The 18,520-nt window shown below is 38.1% G+C and overlaps 1 protein-coding gene across 2 annotated transcripts in view; it reads right to left on the bottom strand.

Moving 5' to 3' along the window:
• Positions 1 to 742: 742 nt before the first annotated feature.
• Positions 743 to 18,520, bottom strand: part of TSHZ3 (teashirt zinc finger homeobox 3) — a 70,186-nt gene continuing 52,408 nt past the window's right edge. For both annotated transcript variants that reach the window (XM_034788514.1, XM_034788513.1), the window contains exon 3: positions 743 to 5,486. In XM_034788514.1, coding sequence (XP_034644405.1) covers positions 2,287 to 5,486 — 3,200 coding nt within the window. In that variant the 3' untranslated portion in view covers positions 743 to 2,286. The remainder of the gene's footprint in view (positions 5,487 to 18,520) is intronic.

Raw genomic sequence — 18,520 nt, 5'->3', positions numbered from 1 at the left:
CAAAAAGAAAAAAACAATACAAAAATCTAAACACCTCCTCACCCCAGAGTTCTAGACCATAATCCAAGTACTGGACTTGATTATTGCTATTCATGGGGCCTGTTTACTAATAATACATATTACTTCAAGATGTGTTATTTATAAAATGAACAGACCGATTTCTAATGTTTTAAAAGAAATAGATACCAGCCTTTACATTACAGAGGATAACAAGAAAGAAAGAAAGAATAGTAGGCAGGTAACTGGTCAATTTTAAAAAGAGATTATTTGTTTTTTTGGGGTTTGTTTTTTTAATAAATAAAAATTTGGACATGAAGCACCTACCAATACTACTTGCAGACTCTATTCAGTATATTCAAGAGGAATTAATTTAAGCATCACTATCTGAGTCTGAATATACAACACAGCAAAATACCTATTTGTCTTGCCACACATGTTGCTTATAAACTCTCTTCTTTACAGTCAATCTTACCCGATCTCTAAAGTGGAGTTATAACATTCATTTATCTTTTCTTGGGGAAAATTTTTGTTAATGCAGCCTTTGAATAAGTGCTACCCTGCTCTTTAAATGCTAAAGTTCACTAAAACTCCAGTGATTTATGTGCAGCTTTTGACTGCCAGCACCTGGCAGATGAAGAAACCTACTCAAGCTTCAGTCATAAACAGATAGCATACAATTTAATTTTAATGTGCTCGTTAGTCGTAGCACATTTCAGACATAATTGTGAATGCAACACAAAATTATAGCAAAAAGACAATTTTAATGCTGCTGTAGAAAAAAAGGTTATATGAAGAGTCATATAATGGTGCTTCATTGTCAACAACAAAACAGGGCACAGAGTGCATTACAGTGTCTGTGCTGTTTACATGCCAATATTTTATACATAGATTCTCATATGGTGTCAGCTGTCAGTTACTTCTGCAAATTAACTGCCAAAAATGGAGACGAACAGAATCACTTAGTGTGCTGGTAACCACGGGTTACCTTTCATATGCCTAAAGATAAAGCTGCAGTATGGAATCTTGGGAGAATAATTAGGCAGAACAAAACAGAAAGTTACCAATTGAAATAAAAAGGCATTCTACAATATGAAATAACAACCAATAGCGCTTATAAATAAGTAAAAGGTTATATCACAGAATGCCTCATAACTTTTAAGCAAAATATTACAGTACAAACATTTTAAAGGCTTTATCAATGTTTAGGAAATACAGTACAAGTTTTTCAAATAGATTTAACCCTTTGAGCACTGAGTTTATTTTGAATTCTCTCATTTTTTATTTTATTTAAATTTTCTTTTACTAATAAATACCTTTAAAAGTCATGTTGTGCAAAATAGTTATAATGCATGCCAAGGATGCAGTCCGTGGCTTCTGTTATTCAGATGGTTTAAAAACAAATGATAACGATACTAATAAATATGTATAATTTAAACATGAACCTCTATCAATATAGATGTACTGTATAGCAAAACAAAACAATCATACTTTGCTTTAAGAATAATGTTTTTGAATACTTTATAAATGCTATTTGTGGTACCTTTCATATAATTTACAATGTTTGGATGTTAAAAGAAAAACCCTTAGACCTAAAAAAAGAAATATACACTATATATAGGTATAGCTTATACCTGAGGCATATCAGGTACAAAAACCGTCATTGCTAAAAATGCTGAAGAAAAACATGGCATTAACCACAATTACATTTCCATAAGAGATTTTGAAATCTATACAATATATACATCTATGTTTCAATGTGAAAATAATATTTTAAATTTCAAGGTGTGATACACCTCTGCATAAATGGAGGTTCATATTAGTAATTAGAACTAAGCTGGTAAGGGTTTTAAAAAACATATCCATACATTTTACCAAATTAAAGAAAAAGTGTTTCAAAGTACTCAGAGGGCTAAAGATTATAGGGTGAGAAATACCAGCACACTTAGGTCACGTGAAAAAAGTGCACCAGGATTAGTTATAAATGCTTAATTAAACTGTCTGTTAATGCATGCAGCTTGATGCATCAGAGGGATGCACAGCAACTAAATCCAATTTACACAAAGTTCCAAACACTTACCACTGCATTTTAACCTTCATATTTTACCAGTAACAACAGCTGATTATGCACCTCTATTAAACACTGTACAATTATACAAAACAGTTCAGCCCAGAGTGACTCTCTGGAGTTAAAATAAGAACATGTGCCAAGAACTAAACAGTAGCTTTAAGGCGTCTTTGACAGTTTTCCTCAAAGCAAATTACAGTTATTTTAATCAAAAGCAAATGCTACTGCTTCTCTAACTCCGAAACATACAGAAGATGATCCTCTGGTGACTTCCCATGTGTTTTACTAAGATGAAGTTTAACAGCATGCTTGCTTGCAAAAGTCCTGTTACAAAGTTTACACTGATAGGAAGTTCCAATTTCTTCCTCTGGAGATGATGTCACCAGTTTTTCAGATGGTGACTTTGTTTGTGCTATCTGATTGTTAATCTGTTCATTGGACAGTTTGGACAGGTCTCTTAACCTGAAACCTAGATGTGATTCGAGGTGACTGATATAAGTTGAAGGAGTTCTGATCTGTGAAGCACAGTCATTACAAAAGAACACTGGATGCCCAGTGTCCAAATTTTTAAGGAACTTAGTTCCTCCCGTCCTTCGGAGCTGGTATTTCACATTGGCTAGCCAGTGGCTAATTGTGGTCATTGAGAGTCCCGTAAACCTTGAAATGTGCATTCTTTCTTGAGGGCTCAAGTCTGACATAATGTATTTTCCCTCTGATGTCTGTCGTAAACTGGCTGCAAACTGGGCCTGCAGAATGAGCAAGTGCTGAGGGTTCCAGTTAGACTGACGTCCCTTCCTTTTCTGAGCTGGTGTAGTCTCTTCTGGTTCCTCTATTGTGGTACCATCAATGTCAGATTTCTCAGATATGCTGGAAGGTGTGGAAGATTTTGATGTGTGACTTTCTGTCAGGTTCTTCAGCATATCAGATATATCTGACAAGGCATTCTCGCGTAGCGGCGAGTTTGACATGAATGACACGACTGCAGATGTCTTTGCTGTTGTCACTGTAGATGAAGAAGATGCAGAAGATGTTGATGTGGATGACAAAAGCGCTGAACCCAAAGAGCAGCTTTTGTCACTCTTGCCTTTCGTCAAATCTATGGGTTGGTCATTGTTGACATGATAAAAATAACGGTCTAAGTGGTCTGGTTTTTTGCACTGCAAAGGTGGGGTGGCCACTGCAGCCTTTTCTGCCAAACTGTTGCTCATTTTAAAAAGCATGCTCATTGGATCCAGAGCAGGCAAAGATGGCTTTGCTGCTTTCCCAAGATGAATATTCATGACAGACTGCAGTGCACTTAATGGATTTACAAATGGTTGTTCAGGAGGATGATCTGTAATAATAGCTGTGCTGCTGCTTAATGTACTTGCAATTGACTTTACAGGCTCTTTACCATTTTCCACTGGTTCTATAGTTGGACTATCCTTGCAACTATCCCTCTGAGGAACTGGGCTGTTCTGTTGGCTTTTAAAACCACCATCGTTGGAAGCATCCATTTTGAGGGGTTCACTGATTTCGCTGCTGCATGGCGAAGGTGTCGCACGTTTCACTGGAGAGAGCTTTCCTTCAGGTTCTTTCATTTTTTCCTCAACTTTAATCACTTTCTCAGTGACTTTCTTTACCAGTTCTTCCATGGCATGAAAGTTCGTTTTTGGCACAGGGGAGGTTTGACTGCTTGGTGGCGACAGTAGGGGCTGGTTTTTAGTTGGTGACACTATTTCATTGTTTCCAAACATAGATTTTAAGGGTGTACTTTTTCCTGATGAACCCAACGACAGCTTCATCATGTTAGGTAGCTGGTAGGCAGCATGAATACTGGGGTAGCCACCCCAGCTTGGTGTACCATTCTGGGCTTTGTTTATAGCTGATGTTACTGTGTTTTCTAAAGACTTTAAAATATCTAGCCCCCCTTTAGGGCTTTCTTCCAGGTCATTTTCAGTCAAATAATGATATTTTGAGGAGATATCATACTTTTCCTCATCTTCATTTGACTTCTCTTTCTCTTTCATTTTGTCATCAGCAATCCCTCTCTCTTTATCTACTTCTTTTTTTACTTCAACATTCAATTTTGGGGAGACACTAGAAGGCGTGTTGGAGGGAGATGTAAAAGTGGTGGCTGCGAGTGGCACAGACTGTACTTTTTCGTCTAGTAGAGCTGTTATTGTTGGCGTCACTGGGGCTTCTATAATTGGCTTCCCTTTCTTCATGGCAGAGTTGGTGACTTTTATAAAATGTCCTGTCACCATCATGTGGGCAGTGAGTTCCTGCAAAGTATCATGGGAACTTCCACACTCCATGCATTTGAGAATTTGAGATTTCCTTGCCTCAAAATGCCAAGCGTAGCTGGCACCATTCTGGTGACCGTAACGATTATTTGGCGTAATGTAAGGATTTGCATTCTTTTGTAGCGCGTCGTTGGTGTCCGAGATTGTTGCTTTTGGTGTCCCGCCTGTGGAATCTGGAGAGCTTGGAAGTTCAAGCTCCAGTGATGCTTTTTTTCTAGTAGCTGGGATAATTTTTGCTGCTACAGGTGTAACAGGTTCCTTCAGAGGCACTTTTTGGTAGTGTTTTGTTTTGATCATATGAACACTCAAGTCCTGAAGAGATTCAAATGAATGGCCACAGTACATACACTTTAATACTTTCTGGGCATCTTCTTTCCCTTCCATTTCAAGCAAAGAACGTTTACGAGGTTTGGACCATCTTTTAGGGTTATTGTTATCAGTTTCATGGTTGTCATCTCGATAATGTCCTGTTTCATTCATGTGCACTGTTAATTCTACTAAAGTGTCATAGGCTGCACTGCAGTCTTTACAACGGAATTTACTGGCTCCAGTAAATATAGAGCCATAAAGCTTACTGCTTTGTCTGTACAACTGAACTGTGCTAAAAAGACTTGGTTCAGGAAGAATTCTGCTCTGAGAAACTTGCTGCAGTGTCTTTGCCATAGCAGTCTGATGCCAGTCAAAGCTACCACTCCCACAACTGCTACTGCTGCTGCTGCTACTGCTGCTGCTCCCATTGTTCTTTTCTGAAGTCGGCTGGTGGAGATTCAAATTGAGATTGGACCAGTAGGAATTGGAAAGGAAGTTATTATATACGGCTTTCATTTGTTCTAAGCTATCAGATACAGCAGAATCTTCAAGTGGTATTGCCACCTCCTTGCTCTCTTCCTCATTTTTGATAGAGCTGCTTTCAAAATCTGCCATTCGGTCACTTGTCTCACTGATGTGTGACTCACTGTCCATTTCATGGCTGGAAAATTCAGCAGCTGGAGAGTTTTGGTAGCTCTGGCAGTTCTTACTGTAGTCTTTTTCCGGACACACGTATTTTGCTGAAGGTTCCCCATCAATTGCATTTTCATCAGGTTCCATGTCTTCCTCCACCAGTGCTGCGGCCTTCAGTTCATCTGAAACATAGGCTATCATGGACAAAACAAAAACAACAAGAGTTAGTGACTGTTGATTATACTTTCCATCAGCTGTTTAAATATTTCAGCTAAAGAACTGCATTTATTTGTAAAATTAAACAGTTAAAATTTAATGTTTCTTCAGAGCAAGAAAAAAAATCTGCTCTTCAAACATAATTTGCCACCTTATTCTTCTCAAGGGGCAACAGCTTGAAATTAAAACTAAATTTGAAATTAATGAAGCACATTCTGGAGGTGGCATTCATTTCTAAAGTAATAAATTACTTGTATCAACCTCAGAGACAGCAGCTCCTGTCTGTCAATTAATATGTCTTATGCTTCTCCTACCCCTAATGCATTTCTTAACAGACAGATTCACAATTTAAATTAAGCAAGCATTTTTTACTCATTACATTTTTGAGACTCAATTTTCAATAAATATAGAGGACAAAAACATCAATAAAATTCCTACAAAGTAAAAACAATGTACATTGATTACAATACATTAAAAAACAAGATTTCTTTTTTTTCTTTTCTTTTTTTGTGGTAAAACTGGTGACTCTAAATTCAGAAATACCTGACTAACAGTGATTCAAGATATTCATTATGGATGCAACAAATGACCCATTCACATTTAAACACACTTCTCTCCCCAACAAGAAAGCCCATGCAGAATTATGTCAGGAGCAAGTTCAAGAAAATTGGTATGCTGTACTCATTCTTGCTGTATAAATATATACAAGACCTTCCAGTGGACCTTACAAATGTCAAAGTGTTTGCTCTTTAGACTACTTTGTCAATATTTACTCAGCATAAGCTACATGGGCACCCAACAGGGATTCTGTCTTTTTTTTTTTTTTTTTTTTTAAGTAATGCAACTGGTGATGTAAATCTAATACACTCTTCCTGAATAGGATAGTTAGGAACTGACTAGCTTTATGTTAGTTTTTCACACTGGCACTCTACGTGTATTTTACACATAAAAGTAATGCCTTTTAGGAAGGAAAATTCTATCAAAACATTAAGAGCGCGATCAGTAATTGATCAAACTAATCTAATTCTACTGAACGCTTTAGTCTAAAGATAAGTGAAAAGATAAAATACATATAAATATATGCATATTAGATAATAGTGTTTTTTTAAAGAACTAAACTAACCATATAACTATATATGGAGAACTTGCTAGATATCTATTACCAAAATAATAATATGCTTAGAAAAAATGCAATTGCAGTACGTATCCATAGTTTTCAGATGGCTGAAAGCATTTGGCTTCACAACACACCTGGAATGTGAGGGCATCTGGCCAAGCATGGCACAGTTCAGCATATACAACAATCTATGCAGCCTGTTTATTCAGGCAAGAGTGTACACTATATATTGATCAAATGAAGCTATTTCATCCAGGGCAGTGGAAGAAGGAGAAAAGTATAATGGATATATACTGTATCATGTATCTATCATTAGAAATCTTTCATGCTTCTTTTCAGGGTGGTTGTGTTTAAGTGAAACACTAATGACAAAATAACTGTTACAGTAACATTGAAGTTGGACTTCCAGTTTCAAAAGGAGTATGGTGCAATCAGTTGGGAAATATATATATATTTTTTTACTAGTGCCTTCTCACATGGATGATTTTAGCAAAATCTGGCCCTTGTATTCTGAGTTAAACTGCTGAAAGCACAAACATATGAACACACAACTGTGCATAGCTGTTACAGATCAAATGTTCAATGTATCTGAAGAGATGTCAAGATTGTATTTTTAAATTTAAAAATACATAGGTTGAATCTAAAGACAATGTAACTGCTGTCTATTTTGCTGTAATTTTATGCTATTTGGAAATATTTAGGTTGATTGTAAGCTTCTCTAATCATTCCTAGGAAATATTTATATTACAGTAGTGCCAACAGGTTGGCCATTCTGCTGGGCACTGTATAAACATTAACAAAGAAACAGTGCAAGCTCCAAAGTGTTTACAATCGCACAATGTCATTCATTCAGCACTTTCATCCTCTTATGGAACAATACAAGTTGTTTTATTTTAGTTATTTGCACCAGGGTATTTCTCAATTCCAGTGGAATCATGTAGCCCAGCAAACCCAAATGGTGCAAACCACTCTCTGAAAGTGAGAATTTTAAAACAATGACAATATATGAATAATTGGCTACCAATGATCAGTAATTGAAGAACAATTCCAAAGCTCCAAGAGACATGAATTTTAAAAGAAAAGGAAGAAAGAAATTATGTCGCAGACTGTATGATGTAAAAGCAAATGTAGCCCAAAATAGCACAATGCTTTTCTGTGGAATCTTCTTTGTAAAAATAAGTGTGTTTTTGTTCATGTGGTTTTTTTTTTAAATAAAAACTCCTGTCCCTGTGCCTCCCTTCCCGAACAGAAATCACACCCTCTTTATGGCAAAAAGGAAAAGGGAAGTTACTGTCACACTGCCTGTCCTAGGAAGATCTCCTTTTCACACCTGCATCCTGAGGCAGCACACAGAGGCGGTCTATAAGCATGCCTGGCTTTTTCTCCCTTTATTCGTGTAGGGCTAGAGAGTACCACCCACCTTCATAACAGTGAGTAGTCATAGGAGTAGTTCCTGGATGTTAATAAAATACTTGTGTGAATAGGTGCTCACCAGCGTGAGCAAAGCTTGCACAATCTAGTCCCTGATTAGGGATAGCTTTTCCTTACATTTCAGTTTCTCTGGCTTCGAAAGCTTCGAAATTGTACTTGGTCTGAGCCGCTTGTGTTGTCACATTCACCGCTTTTAGAAGAGTGACTTAGCTGAAATTCTCCAGCATGTAGCGCATTTAAATTTAAATCCATTTCCCTTTCATGCTTGTTTTGCCCTTTTTACCCATTATCAAGCATATCTGTGTGTTAACTAGGAGCTACCTCCTCTATAACTGCTCTTCTCCTTCCCAAGCTGGAGTCATGAAGCCGAGTTTGTGACATCAGAGTTTTTGATTCAGGAAATAAGGCATGGAGAGCAGGAATCAGTTCAGGGTATGAGGGTGCAACTTTAATAAACTAATCCCAAAACAACATGGGGGAAAAGGGGACTGCACCCTCTTCAGCTCTAGGCAGTTATTTGGGTCCAGTGCAGTGAGGTTATCCAACTAAACAAGCGACAGGGAAGATGACACTTAGCTCTACCCACAACTCTCTCCACTAGAGATCTAGCCTGTGCTAACAACCTTTATGCCCTTCCCTTGTGCAGAGGATGAATGTACCTATGAGAAGGAGCAAGATGTAAACCACCCCCATCCAAACCAACTGAAGCTGGTGCCATCCCGCAGCTGGTCACCTATTTATTCCATCTATCCGCACTGGACACTAAATGCAAGTCGCAACAATGTTAGAACATTAAGAACGGCCATACGGGGTCAGACCAAAGGTCCATCTAGCCCAGTACCCTGTCTTCCGACAGTGGCCAATGGCAAATGCCCCAGAGGAAATGAACAGAACAGGTAATCATCAAGCGATCCATCCCTGTCGCCCATTCCCATGTTTGTTTGTGTGGGTTTATTTTCTTTGTCCTTTTTTCCTATTTGAATATTTTTCATATGTAAAGTAAATGTTTGAAACAGTGAGGTAGGTGTGTGACTGTTCTTTAAACACCTCAACAGCACAGTCTGGGGGAGGGGTGACTTTAAAGGTGCTTCTAAAGGCAAAATAAGTTAGTAAGAATTGAAATGAAAGCAATTATGTAGTTCTGTTCTGGCTTTTTCCCCCTTCTCATAAACAAACAAACTCCACACAAAACTTTTCACTTTACATCCTGCAAGGTTAGGTGACCCTGGGGAAGTCACTTGCAACCCAAATGTGTCTAGGATTGTGACAGTCCATTTGATAAAACCAGGAAAATGCTTTCCTAGAATGGCCCTGGGTTTGTAGGGAAAATTAAGATATCAGAAAAGTTAAGAAACCTATCCTTGGTACAGATAGAGAGAAGTCGAGAACAGACAGCTCCCTCATCAACATTTGTTATAATTATTAACTAAACTGCTAGGTAAAAATGAAATTAACACATTTAATAAAAATACCTAACAGTAAGCTGTAATATAATGGAATTCATTTTCATACAAGAGGGAATTATCTTCATAACTGAGTTATGCACCATTTCTTTGCTAGCAGAAATAACATGATACATCACTGCCCAAAACAATCTATACGTGCACATACTATACATACATGGATATACTCACAGACATACTCCATACACACACCATTGACACCATGCAAGCAATGGGAACTAATATCAGTCCATCATATTTCTACAGATATGGGAGGCTCCTGTACGGCCAAATCAAAATGTTTATACTGGTAATGGCTCTGTTGATACCCTGGGCCAAATTCAACCCTGATGTAAGCAAGAACAACTCCACTGAAGCCAATGGATTTGCACCTGTTTATGTCGGGGTTCTTCCCACACTGTGAACACAGCCTCCCTCCTGCCCAAACTAACTCTTGACAGGGACAGCTCTAATTTAATTAGTTTGGAAAGACCACAGCACAACTCAAGAGGGTTTCACTTTGCTCAAATACTTATGAGTTACACAATTCTCCCTCTCCACTCCAAAGAAGCCATATAATACTGTCTTACATTATATTCTCTTTGTACTTATTATGGGTAATTCCTGGTGCCAAGCCCAGTATAAACAAAATCCCCCTCGCTAGTTATGGAGCTGCTCCACGGCCATCACTGCAGCCTAAGAAATTCAGGTTGCTTCCATACATCGGTGTCACATTTTCAGCCAGTGAATCCGCTTTGTGACAGATTCACCAGTCACACCCTAGCATATCCTCCACTCCACCTTAAAAACCCTTGGGCGGCAGCATAGAAGTCACTGACCAACATGGTACACAGGGCCCATAAAAGGGCATTCCATCCCTTGCTCAACCAGCAGCAGAACCATGTTCTGCAGAGGAAGAAAGGGGAAGCAGAATCTGCTCTAGATGTATATTTATCTATAGAAGATATAAAAATGCATCTGTTTGAAGGGCCCAAGCAGTCAGTTGATTTTCAGTGTACCTTGCAGAAGCTTCAAAGCCCTTAAAAAATATGAAGCAGTTTAAATTCTTCCATTAAAAAAGGAGGACAAAAGAAAGGATTGGGAGCAGAAATGATCATGACCAGGCCTGATGTTGCTTATTGTCTGAGATCTCAGGAGATCACAGTCTGAATTGATATGGCTGGTTCTTTGGACAGGGATCTGACTGCAGCGCAAAATGTTGAGCACAACAATAGAAAAATTTTATTTTCTTTCAATAGACAGCACATAAATTACAGACCAGACATACACAATGAGTGTTCACTGCTATCAGTAACAGACAAGGGATATCCTGTTGTTGGTCTGCCTGTATATTTTTGTATGAAATAACTAAGAAAGTGAGGAATATAGGAGGGAACAGCTCACGGGTTTTGGAATGGAACTTTTCACCTTTAGAATAGGATGGATGAAAACCAGCCTAGGCTGGTAATGAATGAAAATGATTACTGTCTGATGGAAATTTTGAAACATAGGAAAAATGAATTGGTATCTCAGTCCAGTTCCTTGAAGATGTATACAAACATCACAAAAAAAACAAAAACAGAACTGGCATTCTCTGCATAGAGGTGGAGCACTGAATGGGCTATGGACACTGAAATTCTCCCTGAAGCCTAGAGGTGGTGAATGCTGTGGAAAGGCTTGTACCATCATTGTCCAGACTGTACCAATTCTTTGAATTAAAAAGAAGACCCCCAAGTTGTTGTCAATCTGCACCTTTCAGAAGTGCCTTACTATGTAACAGAAATTAGGGGTGGACTGCCTTTTTTTCTCCCTACCCCAAGAGTGGCAACATAAATGGTGAATGGCAATGCTTTCTTTACAAGAGGCGTGGCAATCTAGCTATTATTCCTGCTTAGAGAAGTCAGAGGCTCTGTTTCATAGGGGCGGGACTGTCTGTAGTTGGAATGAAATGTTATTTCCATGTGGAGAGATCCATGCTTCTCTCACACATTGGCTGGAGTAGTTGGAACCTTCCACTAGTAATATTCTACTCCAAGATTTATTATTCTGCCCACTGGCAAGGTCAAGAATATTAATTTTCTACATGTTAATTTGATGTAATGTGCATGATTAATGCTTGTTTAGTTGGATATTTTGTGTGTTAATAAATCTGCAGCTTCTTCATGCCAATAATAATGTGGTATTAAATTATTGGGGATCGGAGTGGGGATGGATGTGACAGCATGCCAGTGTAATGGGTGGCTATCATTAGGCGCCAGAAACTTTGAAGCGTACTAGCATTTGGTTCTTTGCTGAAAGTACTGCAGCTGTCTGATACAGAAAGCTCAGAAATAGGCCACAGGAAGCAAGCCAGCTGCTCTAATCCAGCATCCTGTACTGGTATTACATTTGGAGCAACTTCAGAGAGCTCAAATCAACTGTTAGCATTAGAGGAGAGAATTACATAGACATGAATACATAGGGAACAGATGATAATAAGAACACTTTCTGCTACACTGAAACGTGGACCAGCCTAAACACAGAGTGAAGGAAATCTACACTAAGCACCTTATTCTCATGTCACTTGGATCCCATGCTTCCTTGCTTTTAGGTGTAGTTAAAATGAAAGAGCAGCAGAACCCAAATCTCCCATTCAAATTACTCAGGTTCAGTAAACTTCTGTCTGAAAAATCTCACATATCTCATCTCCATGTGTTATGAAGTTTGGAACATGCATATCCAACAAACGAGACTAAGAAGTCAGAAGGCACTTACTCAGGTTACTTATTCGGATAAGGAAGGCATTCTCCTGTCTGAAACCAACTACTGCTTAAAAGTTTGGTAAGTCAAAGATGATTCTTCATATCTCTCATTTATATTATTTCCTTAGTCACAATGTGATTTCTCCAGGGCAAGTAGTAATAAACACAGTTAACAAACACCTGAAAAACTGAAGTTATTATAGCAGATGAATTTTTATAACTTCTTGGCCTTTCTATTCAGGCCCTCCATTCAAGGAGCTCAACAGCTTTAACATGCATTAATGTACTATTCCTCTCAGCACCCTTGTAGTATAGGTAAGAGCTGTTATCCCCATTTTGTAGAAAGGATAAATGAAGACACAGAGAGTTAAGCTACTTGCTTAAGGTCACATAGAAAGTCTAGGAAAGGAACCTAGAATTCTTAAATTACCTGTTAAGTTAGTTTCTATAATGAAGGGATACAGGCAAAACACATAAGTAGAACAGGACCAGGAGTCTGGAGTTCTAGTTTCTGTTCCTAAACTTCCTCTGCATGTGCACAAAACTAGAAATAATTGACACTTTTAATCTTTAAAAATAATTAAGATTGAATTCCCCAGTGAAATGCCCACAATTGTGTCCATTGCGCAAAGCCCAGAATTTGTGATCACAAATCTCTGGAGCAAACTATTATTTGATAGCAGCAAGATCTGCACATGGCCAGCAATCTGCATTCAGCAGCAGGGAATGTAGGAATTGCTTAGTGAGTCAAGAAGAGGCACTGCCTAAACTCTCCCACAAATAGTTTTCTGCTCTCAGCATAGAGCGGAACTTGAGGTAAGCAATAGGGAAGGATCTGTTCTAAGAGACTAGAATCAGCTGACAGATCACACCTCTGTCAACTCCAAGCTGGTGTTTTGCCCTGGTTTCTGCATGAGGCCTTCACTCCCTGCAGCACATCTTTTGAGCAGGGCACCTGTGTTCCTGAAACCTGTTAAAATCACCCACATATGAGATCTCACACCACACCTGTCCAACATGTTGAACAGCGTATCAGCACGTCACACTACAGCCTTCTCTTCTAGGTGCCAGATTGGATGAGAAGTTGCTAAAGAGTTGGACCTGCTTGCATAACGACATCAGCCCCCACTGCCCTTTTCTACATGAAATTGCTGACCAGAGAGCAATGTAGGCCCTAAAAAAGAAACTCATCATTACATCTAAGCCACCAGCCTGGACAACGTGCTGAGTACTAGCAGAATCAAAGAAACATGCTTCTATACATCATATTGTGCTGTTCAGAAATGAATTAAATACCTATTTTAAACTAAGAATTGTCACAGCAAGAATAATAGTTTGGCAATAGAGACAGTTCAGGAGCCACCAACTCTCATCTACACCCATATAACACAACTAACTTGTGATGGATGCAAACGATACCTGGATTTCTTTGTCCCAAGCAAGTTCATAGAGACAGTGGACCAAATTCTTCTCTGTTTCGGTCATGAAATAGGTGAACAGGAGTTAGAGCACAGAATTTGGTCCACACTCTGTGTGCCCTACTGTGTCATTTACACTAGGAGCAGTGTAAAGCCACACTGCCTTAGAGGGAGCCCCAGGAGGCATTCTGCTTCATGCAGCTCCAAGGACCAAAGAACAAGTATGACCATTGCCATACACCTTTGTGGGACAGAGCTAGGACCCTGCCTCCTCCTTGCCCCCTTTGAGACACTACTCATACTGTCCTTTATGAGCAGCATCACAGTTAGATCAAGGCAACCAGAAAAATAGTGCTTGTGACCATTCATTCAGGTTCTGAACTGCTGTTTGCTTTGACAACATTCATGTCCTTTTTTGTTCACGTCTCATACATGTGAAGGCAAACAGTTCACCCACCCACCTAGCTCAGCTCACACAAATTATTAGAGAATGGTTGTTCTCTGTAAAAATACACCTATTTGCCAAAGAACAGAGCTATTCACAGGTGAATATGGGTATTCAATATCTGTACTCCTCCCGCTTATAATATTTCAAGTATCAATCAGCCAACCAGAAAGTAGGAACAATACCAAGCAAGGCAGTCAATTACAAATGGTAAATCATTAATTGCTGAAGTGAATAGTTCACAAGCAAAGATTCACATAAACGGAACAATTCCAATTAACAAATAAACTAGTAAAATTAGTCTATTTGCAGCTATTTCAACTACAAGTTAAATTTCTTGACTATGAATAATGTGACCAATTCTAAGCAAGACATAACTCCAGTTCCTGCTGGTTTCCAGGGCAGGTTCCTTGGGTGCAATGTACAGAACTGTGTTGAATTCTCCACTCTATACAGGTGTATAATACAATGAGAGTCATGTGTCCGCAGGGAGAGATGGACAGACAGTATCGTAGCCTTAACCATAGTTTGGATTTGGACCATATATTTAGTTATTGACACACTTTACGTGGTAGTTTTCGGACCTCAAAATTATCAATTTCTTTTTGTTGGCAAAATTATTCCATCAAATCCTCAGGAAACACTAATCTATTTGGAAAAATGTTGTTAACAGCACAAGGTTATGTGCATGTTTCACTAAACCCTTTAAATGAATGGATTCTAAAAACAAAAACAAACAAACAAAAACAACAACACAACTCCTGGCTTGGTATCAACATTTGGATAGCATTTTTTAATCACTGGGAAGTATATAGGGCATTCGACAAACTAATACAAGATTCACAGCCAACTCTAGGATAAGTAGGCATGAACATAAAAGTTCTCAATATGGCTCTAATAGCTCTTAATTATTATAATCCTTCACTAAGCAAACAGATGTTGTAAGGGAACTTTAGTTTCTTCATATGATCAAATGCCGTAATCAAACCATTCTGCTTCTACCCTGCTCTTCTCAGCAAATGTTTTGTATAGTGGAGTGGAAACAGCAAATGCAGTGACAAAATGACCATTTAATTGTCTCAGAAATCTGTTTCTGAACGGTATCTCCTCTCCCCAAATTTCTCTGATTCTATTCTTCTAATTATTACTTAGAATTTCTGAGAACGTTAGGAAAAAAATCTTACACCTTTACTCTCTGTAATCGTCCCATGTTCCTGGTTGCTTTTAATTTGTACTTATCTTGTAACCTTTTTAATGACCTGAACAGTGGCTCTGTGTTAGTATTAGCAAGATGAAAAATAAACATAGATCTCTGGATGTGTAGCAAAACCTCCATGCTACATTTGAAAACTCAGGTGTACAATAATGATTTTACCTTAAAAATTATTTCAATTGGAGTGTAGAAATCATTCTAATGGAGTATTTTTTAAATGATCATAGGTTTCAGAGTAGCAGCCGTGTTAGTCTGTATCCGCAAAAAGAAGAACAGGAGTACTTGTGGCACCTTAGAGACTAACAAATTTATTAGAGCATAAGCTTTCGTGGACTACAGCCCACTTCTTCAGATGGGTGGGCTGTAGTCCACGAAAGCTTATGCTCTAATAAATTTGTTAGTCTCTAAGGTGCCACAAGTACTCCTGTTCTTCTTTTTAAATGATCATAGGGGTTCAAGACATTCAAAATGCATTGGCTAATTCTTTCCTTATATTAAAAGGCCTTCAAGCCTAATCTTTGATTCCTTGTGAACCCCAAATTCCCATTGAAGTCACTTATACAGTGGCTTCAATAGCAGTTTTAGGTGCACCTCCTGCTTATAATGAACTCTGTGCAATATGTGAACAGTGTAGTACAATGAAATTCCCAAACTGTTTCGATGCACTGCATTGTGCAAATAGCAATTTCAGCTTTGTGAAACTCCACTTACAATGAAGTTGCTCCATGAAAAGAGACTTTGTTATGGGTCAACACCTGGTGTCCTTACTCAGTTTCTATTCAGCCCTACTTAGGGACTACTAGTGGCTACAATAAGAGAATTTTGCCTGAGTTAGGACTAGGAACTGAGTAAAGACTTCAGTATTTCCCTCTACAGGATGTTTCCATTTTGTTTTGTATTGTACAGCAGAGAGAGACACTGAATATTCATTTCATTCATCTGCTAATCATACTATTGTGGAAATGGGTCTCTGTCCTGCATTAGCTAATGAACTGCACTGTTGGGCTTTCCTATAATACCCCACTAAAATCACAAGCTGGAAGTACATGTTTCACAAATTCCTGAAAAGGGAATACAGTGGAAAACCTGAAATCTAAATAGTGAGGGGAAAGGGGATTAAAACATCTCCTCTTAGTCACCAACCAAACTCTTGTCATTTTTAAAAGATGTTCCTATGGTAGTTTATAGCCACAACTGTGAACATTCAATGTCACATAAGAAAAGACACTTGTCAAGTGCCTTTCCCTTACAAGCACCCTCATCATGACCTGTGTTAATGAAGTTAATTGAATTTAAGATCAATAATGGTTAATTATTGCAATTTGACATTCTGAGATAAATGGCTTTAAGACAGAGAAATGTGTGTGTATGTGAATTCTCTCCAAAGAAGGTGAACACATTACAGCCTAAGAGGGATCACACAGGCCTTCCATTGATCCTGGTACAATCTGATCGACCTAATCCTCTGATGAATGTGGGCTTTTCACAGCTACAAGTAAATGTTCTACAAGACTACTCTAACCCTTGTCACTGACCAAATCTATATGAGCTGTACACTAGAAATCTATTGAGACAGATTAAAGAACTGCTGTAGAAACAAGAGATGCTTCAATAAAGGTGATGGTTTATTATATTGGCTATTAATGTTACATACTGTATTTAATTATGAATGCTTATGGATAACAACTGCTTAATTTTGGCCAGTTAGATGTAAATGATTGTAACTAAAAAATAACAATAAAGAATGAAAACACTGACAAAAAGCCAAAAACCACCAAGATGAATTTGACAGGCAACGTGAGAATGTTCAATAAGAAGGAGATTACAAAATAATCATTGAAACATACAATAAATAAGACTACCACTGATACAGGTGAGTATTTCAGAGAAATAGCAGTCAACCTATTTCATTCAGTTTTTTAAAGTTTACTTTCACGATAGTTTCTCAACAGGAAGACATTTTTCCAAATGTGTTAGTAATGATACTCTTACATGCATACTGAACAAGTTAAATGACCACTTACAAGATTTATAATGACAAAGTAAATGTTGTCAAGGAAAAAGTAATACTGATTGCAGAGCACTGACAATAACAAGCCGCTGAAGAGTTCTGTCAAAATGTAAGATTATGCAAAAACACTATTGAGAACACTGCTAATCATCTGCTCTTGTCAATTACTTGAAGGGTATCTGACAGCATATTTACATTAAACACACTTCAGTAGCAAAATCCTTAATGCTATATCAGAATATTTTCATTACCATTAGGAATCTTTAAAAAAGGCCTTTTACAGTACAACAGCAATAGTGTAATATCTACATCAGGCAGGTGCATCCATCTCATACAATTATAGCTAAAGAACGTTTTAATGATATAATTTAAAAACTTATGTACGATGGATGTAAATAATATTTTAGTGTGTACACCCAATGAAGCCTATTATTAAGTAACAGTCTTGTTGGAGTCTTAACCTAAATGTAAAAGAACCATTGGTCTTTGTGTGGCAGTTCTTTTAGTCTTACCCATTGCTCATGTGACTGCACGCTACTGTGAAGAGAGATATCAGGTACACATGTTTATACTAATCTTTGATTGCAACCTGCAATTCAGTTGCTTTATGAAGAGTCACATCAGCTGTCAATTGTTTTCAGCTGTAGCAGAAACTCATTTTAGTTATGTCCATCCTGCATCTGCCCCACCCCTCCCGCAACACACACAACTTCCTCTTTACTACTTGTTCTAAATACTCATATGCATAAAATGTTATCCTTAAAGTGGTAAGCACTCATTACTAAGCATAGTTAAACAGCTGCCAAGCTACATGACTTAGTGATTCCTATACATACAAGGCCTGATCCCATCCGCTTTCCCCTTCCAAGTCAGTGGCAAAACTCTTATTGACTTCAGTGGAAGCAGCCCTGGGCGCCTTGGATCAGGGCTAAGAAACTCAATGGGACTGCTCACGCTCTGTAAACTGAAGAACATATGTAAGTCTTTGTGGGGTTAGGACCCTAGTTTGTCAAGTTCTTTGGGATCTGAAGCGATGGGATACATGACATACATCCAAGCTATATACATTTTTAAATGTGTAGAAGAAGAAAAAAAAAATCACTCATTGGCTGAGAATTGACCCTATATGCCAAATTTCAGCCTTGAGTGAATTTTACTGTTGACCTGAAAACAGGGATTTCATTGGAAATGCTG

This window comes from Trachemys scripta, chromosome 13 (genome assembly GCF_013100865.1).
Source record: "Trachemys scripta elegans isolate TJP31775 chromosome 13, CAS_Tse_1.0, whole genome shotgun sequence".
NCBI classification, from domain to species: Eukaryota; Metazoa; Chordata; order Testudines; family Emydidae; genus Trachemys; species Trachemys scripta.
Note: the sequence above shows the minus strand (reverse complement) of the source record. Positions and strands in the feature narration are given on the sequence as shown.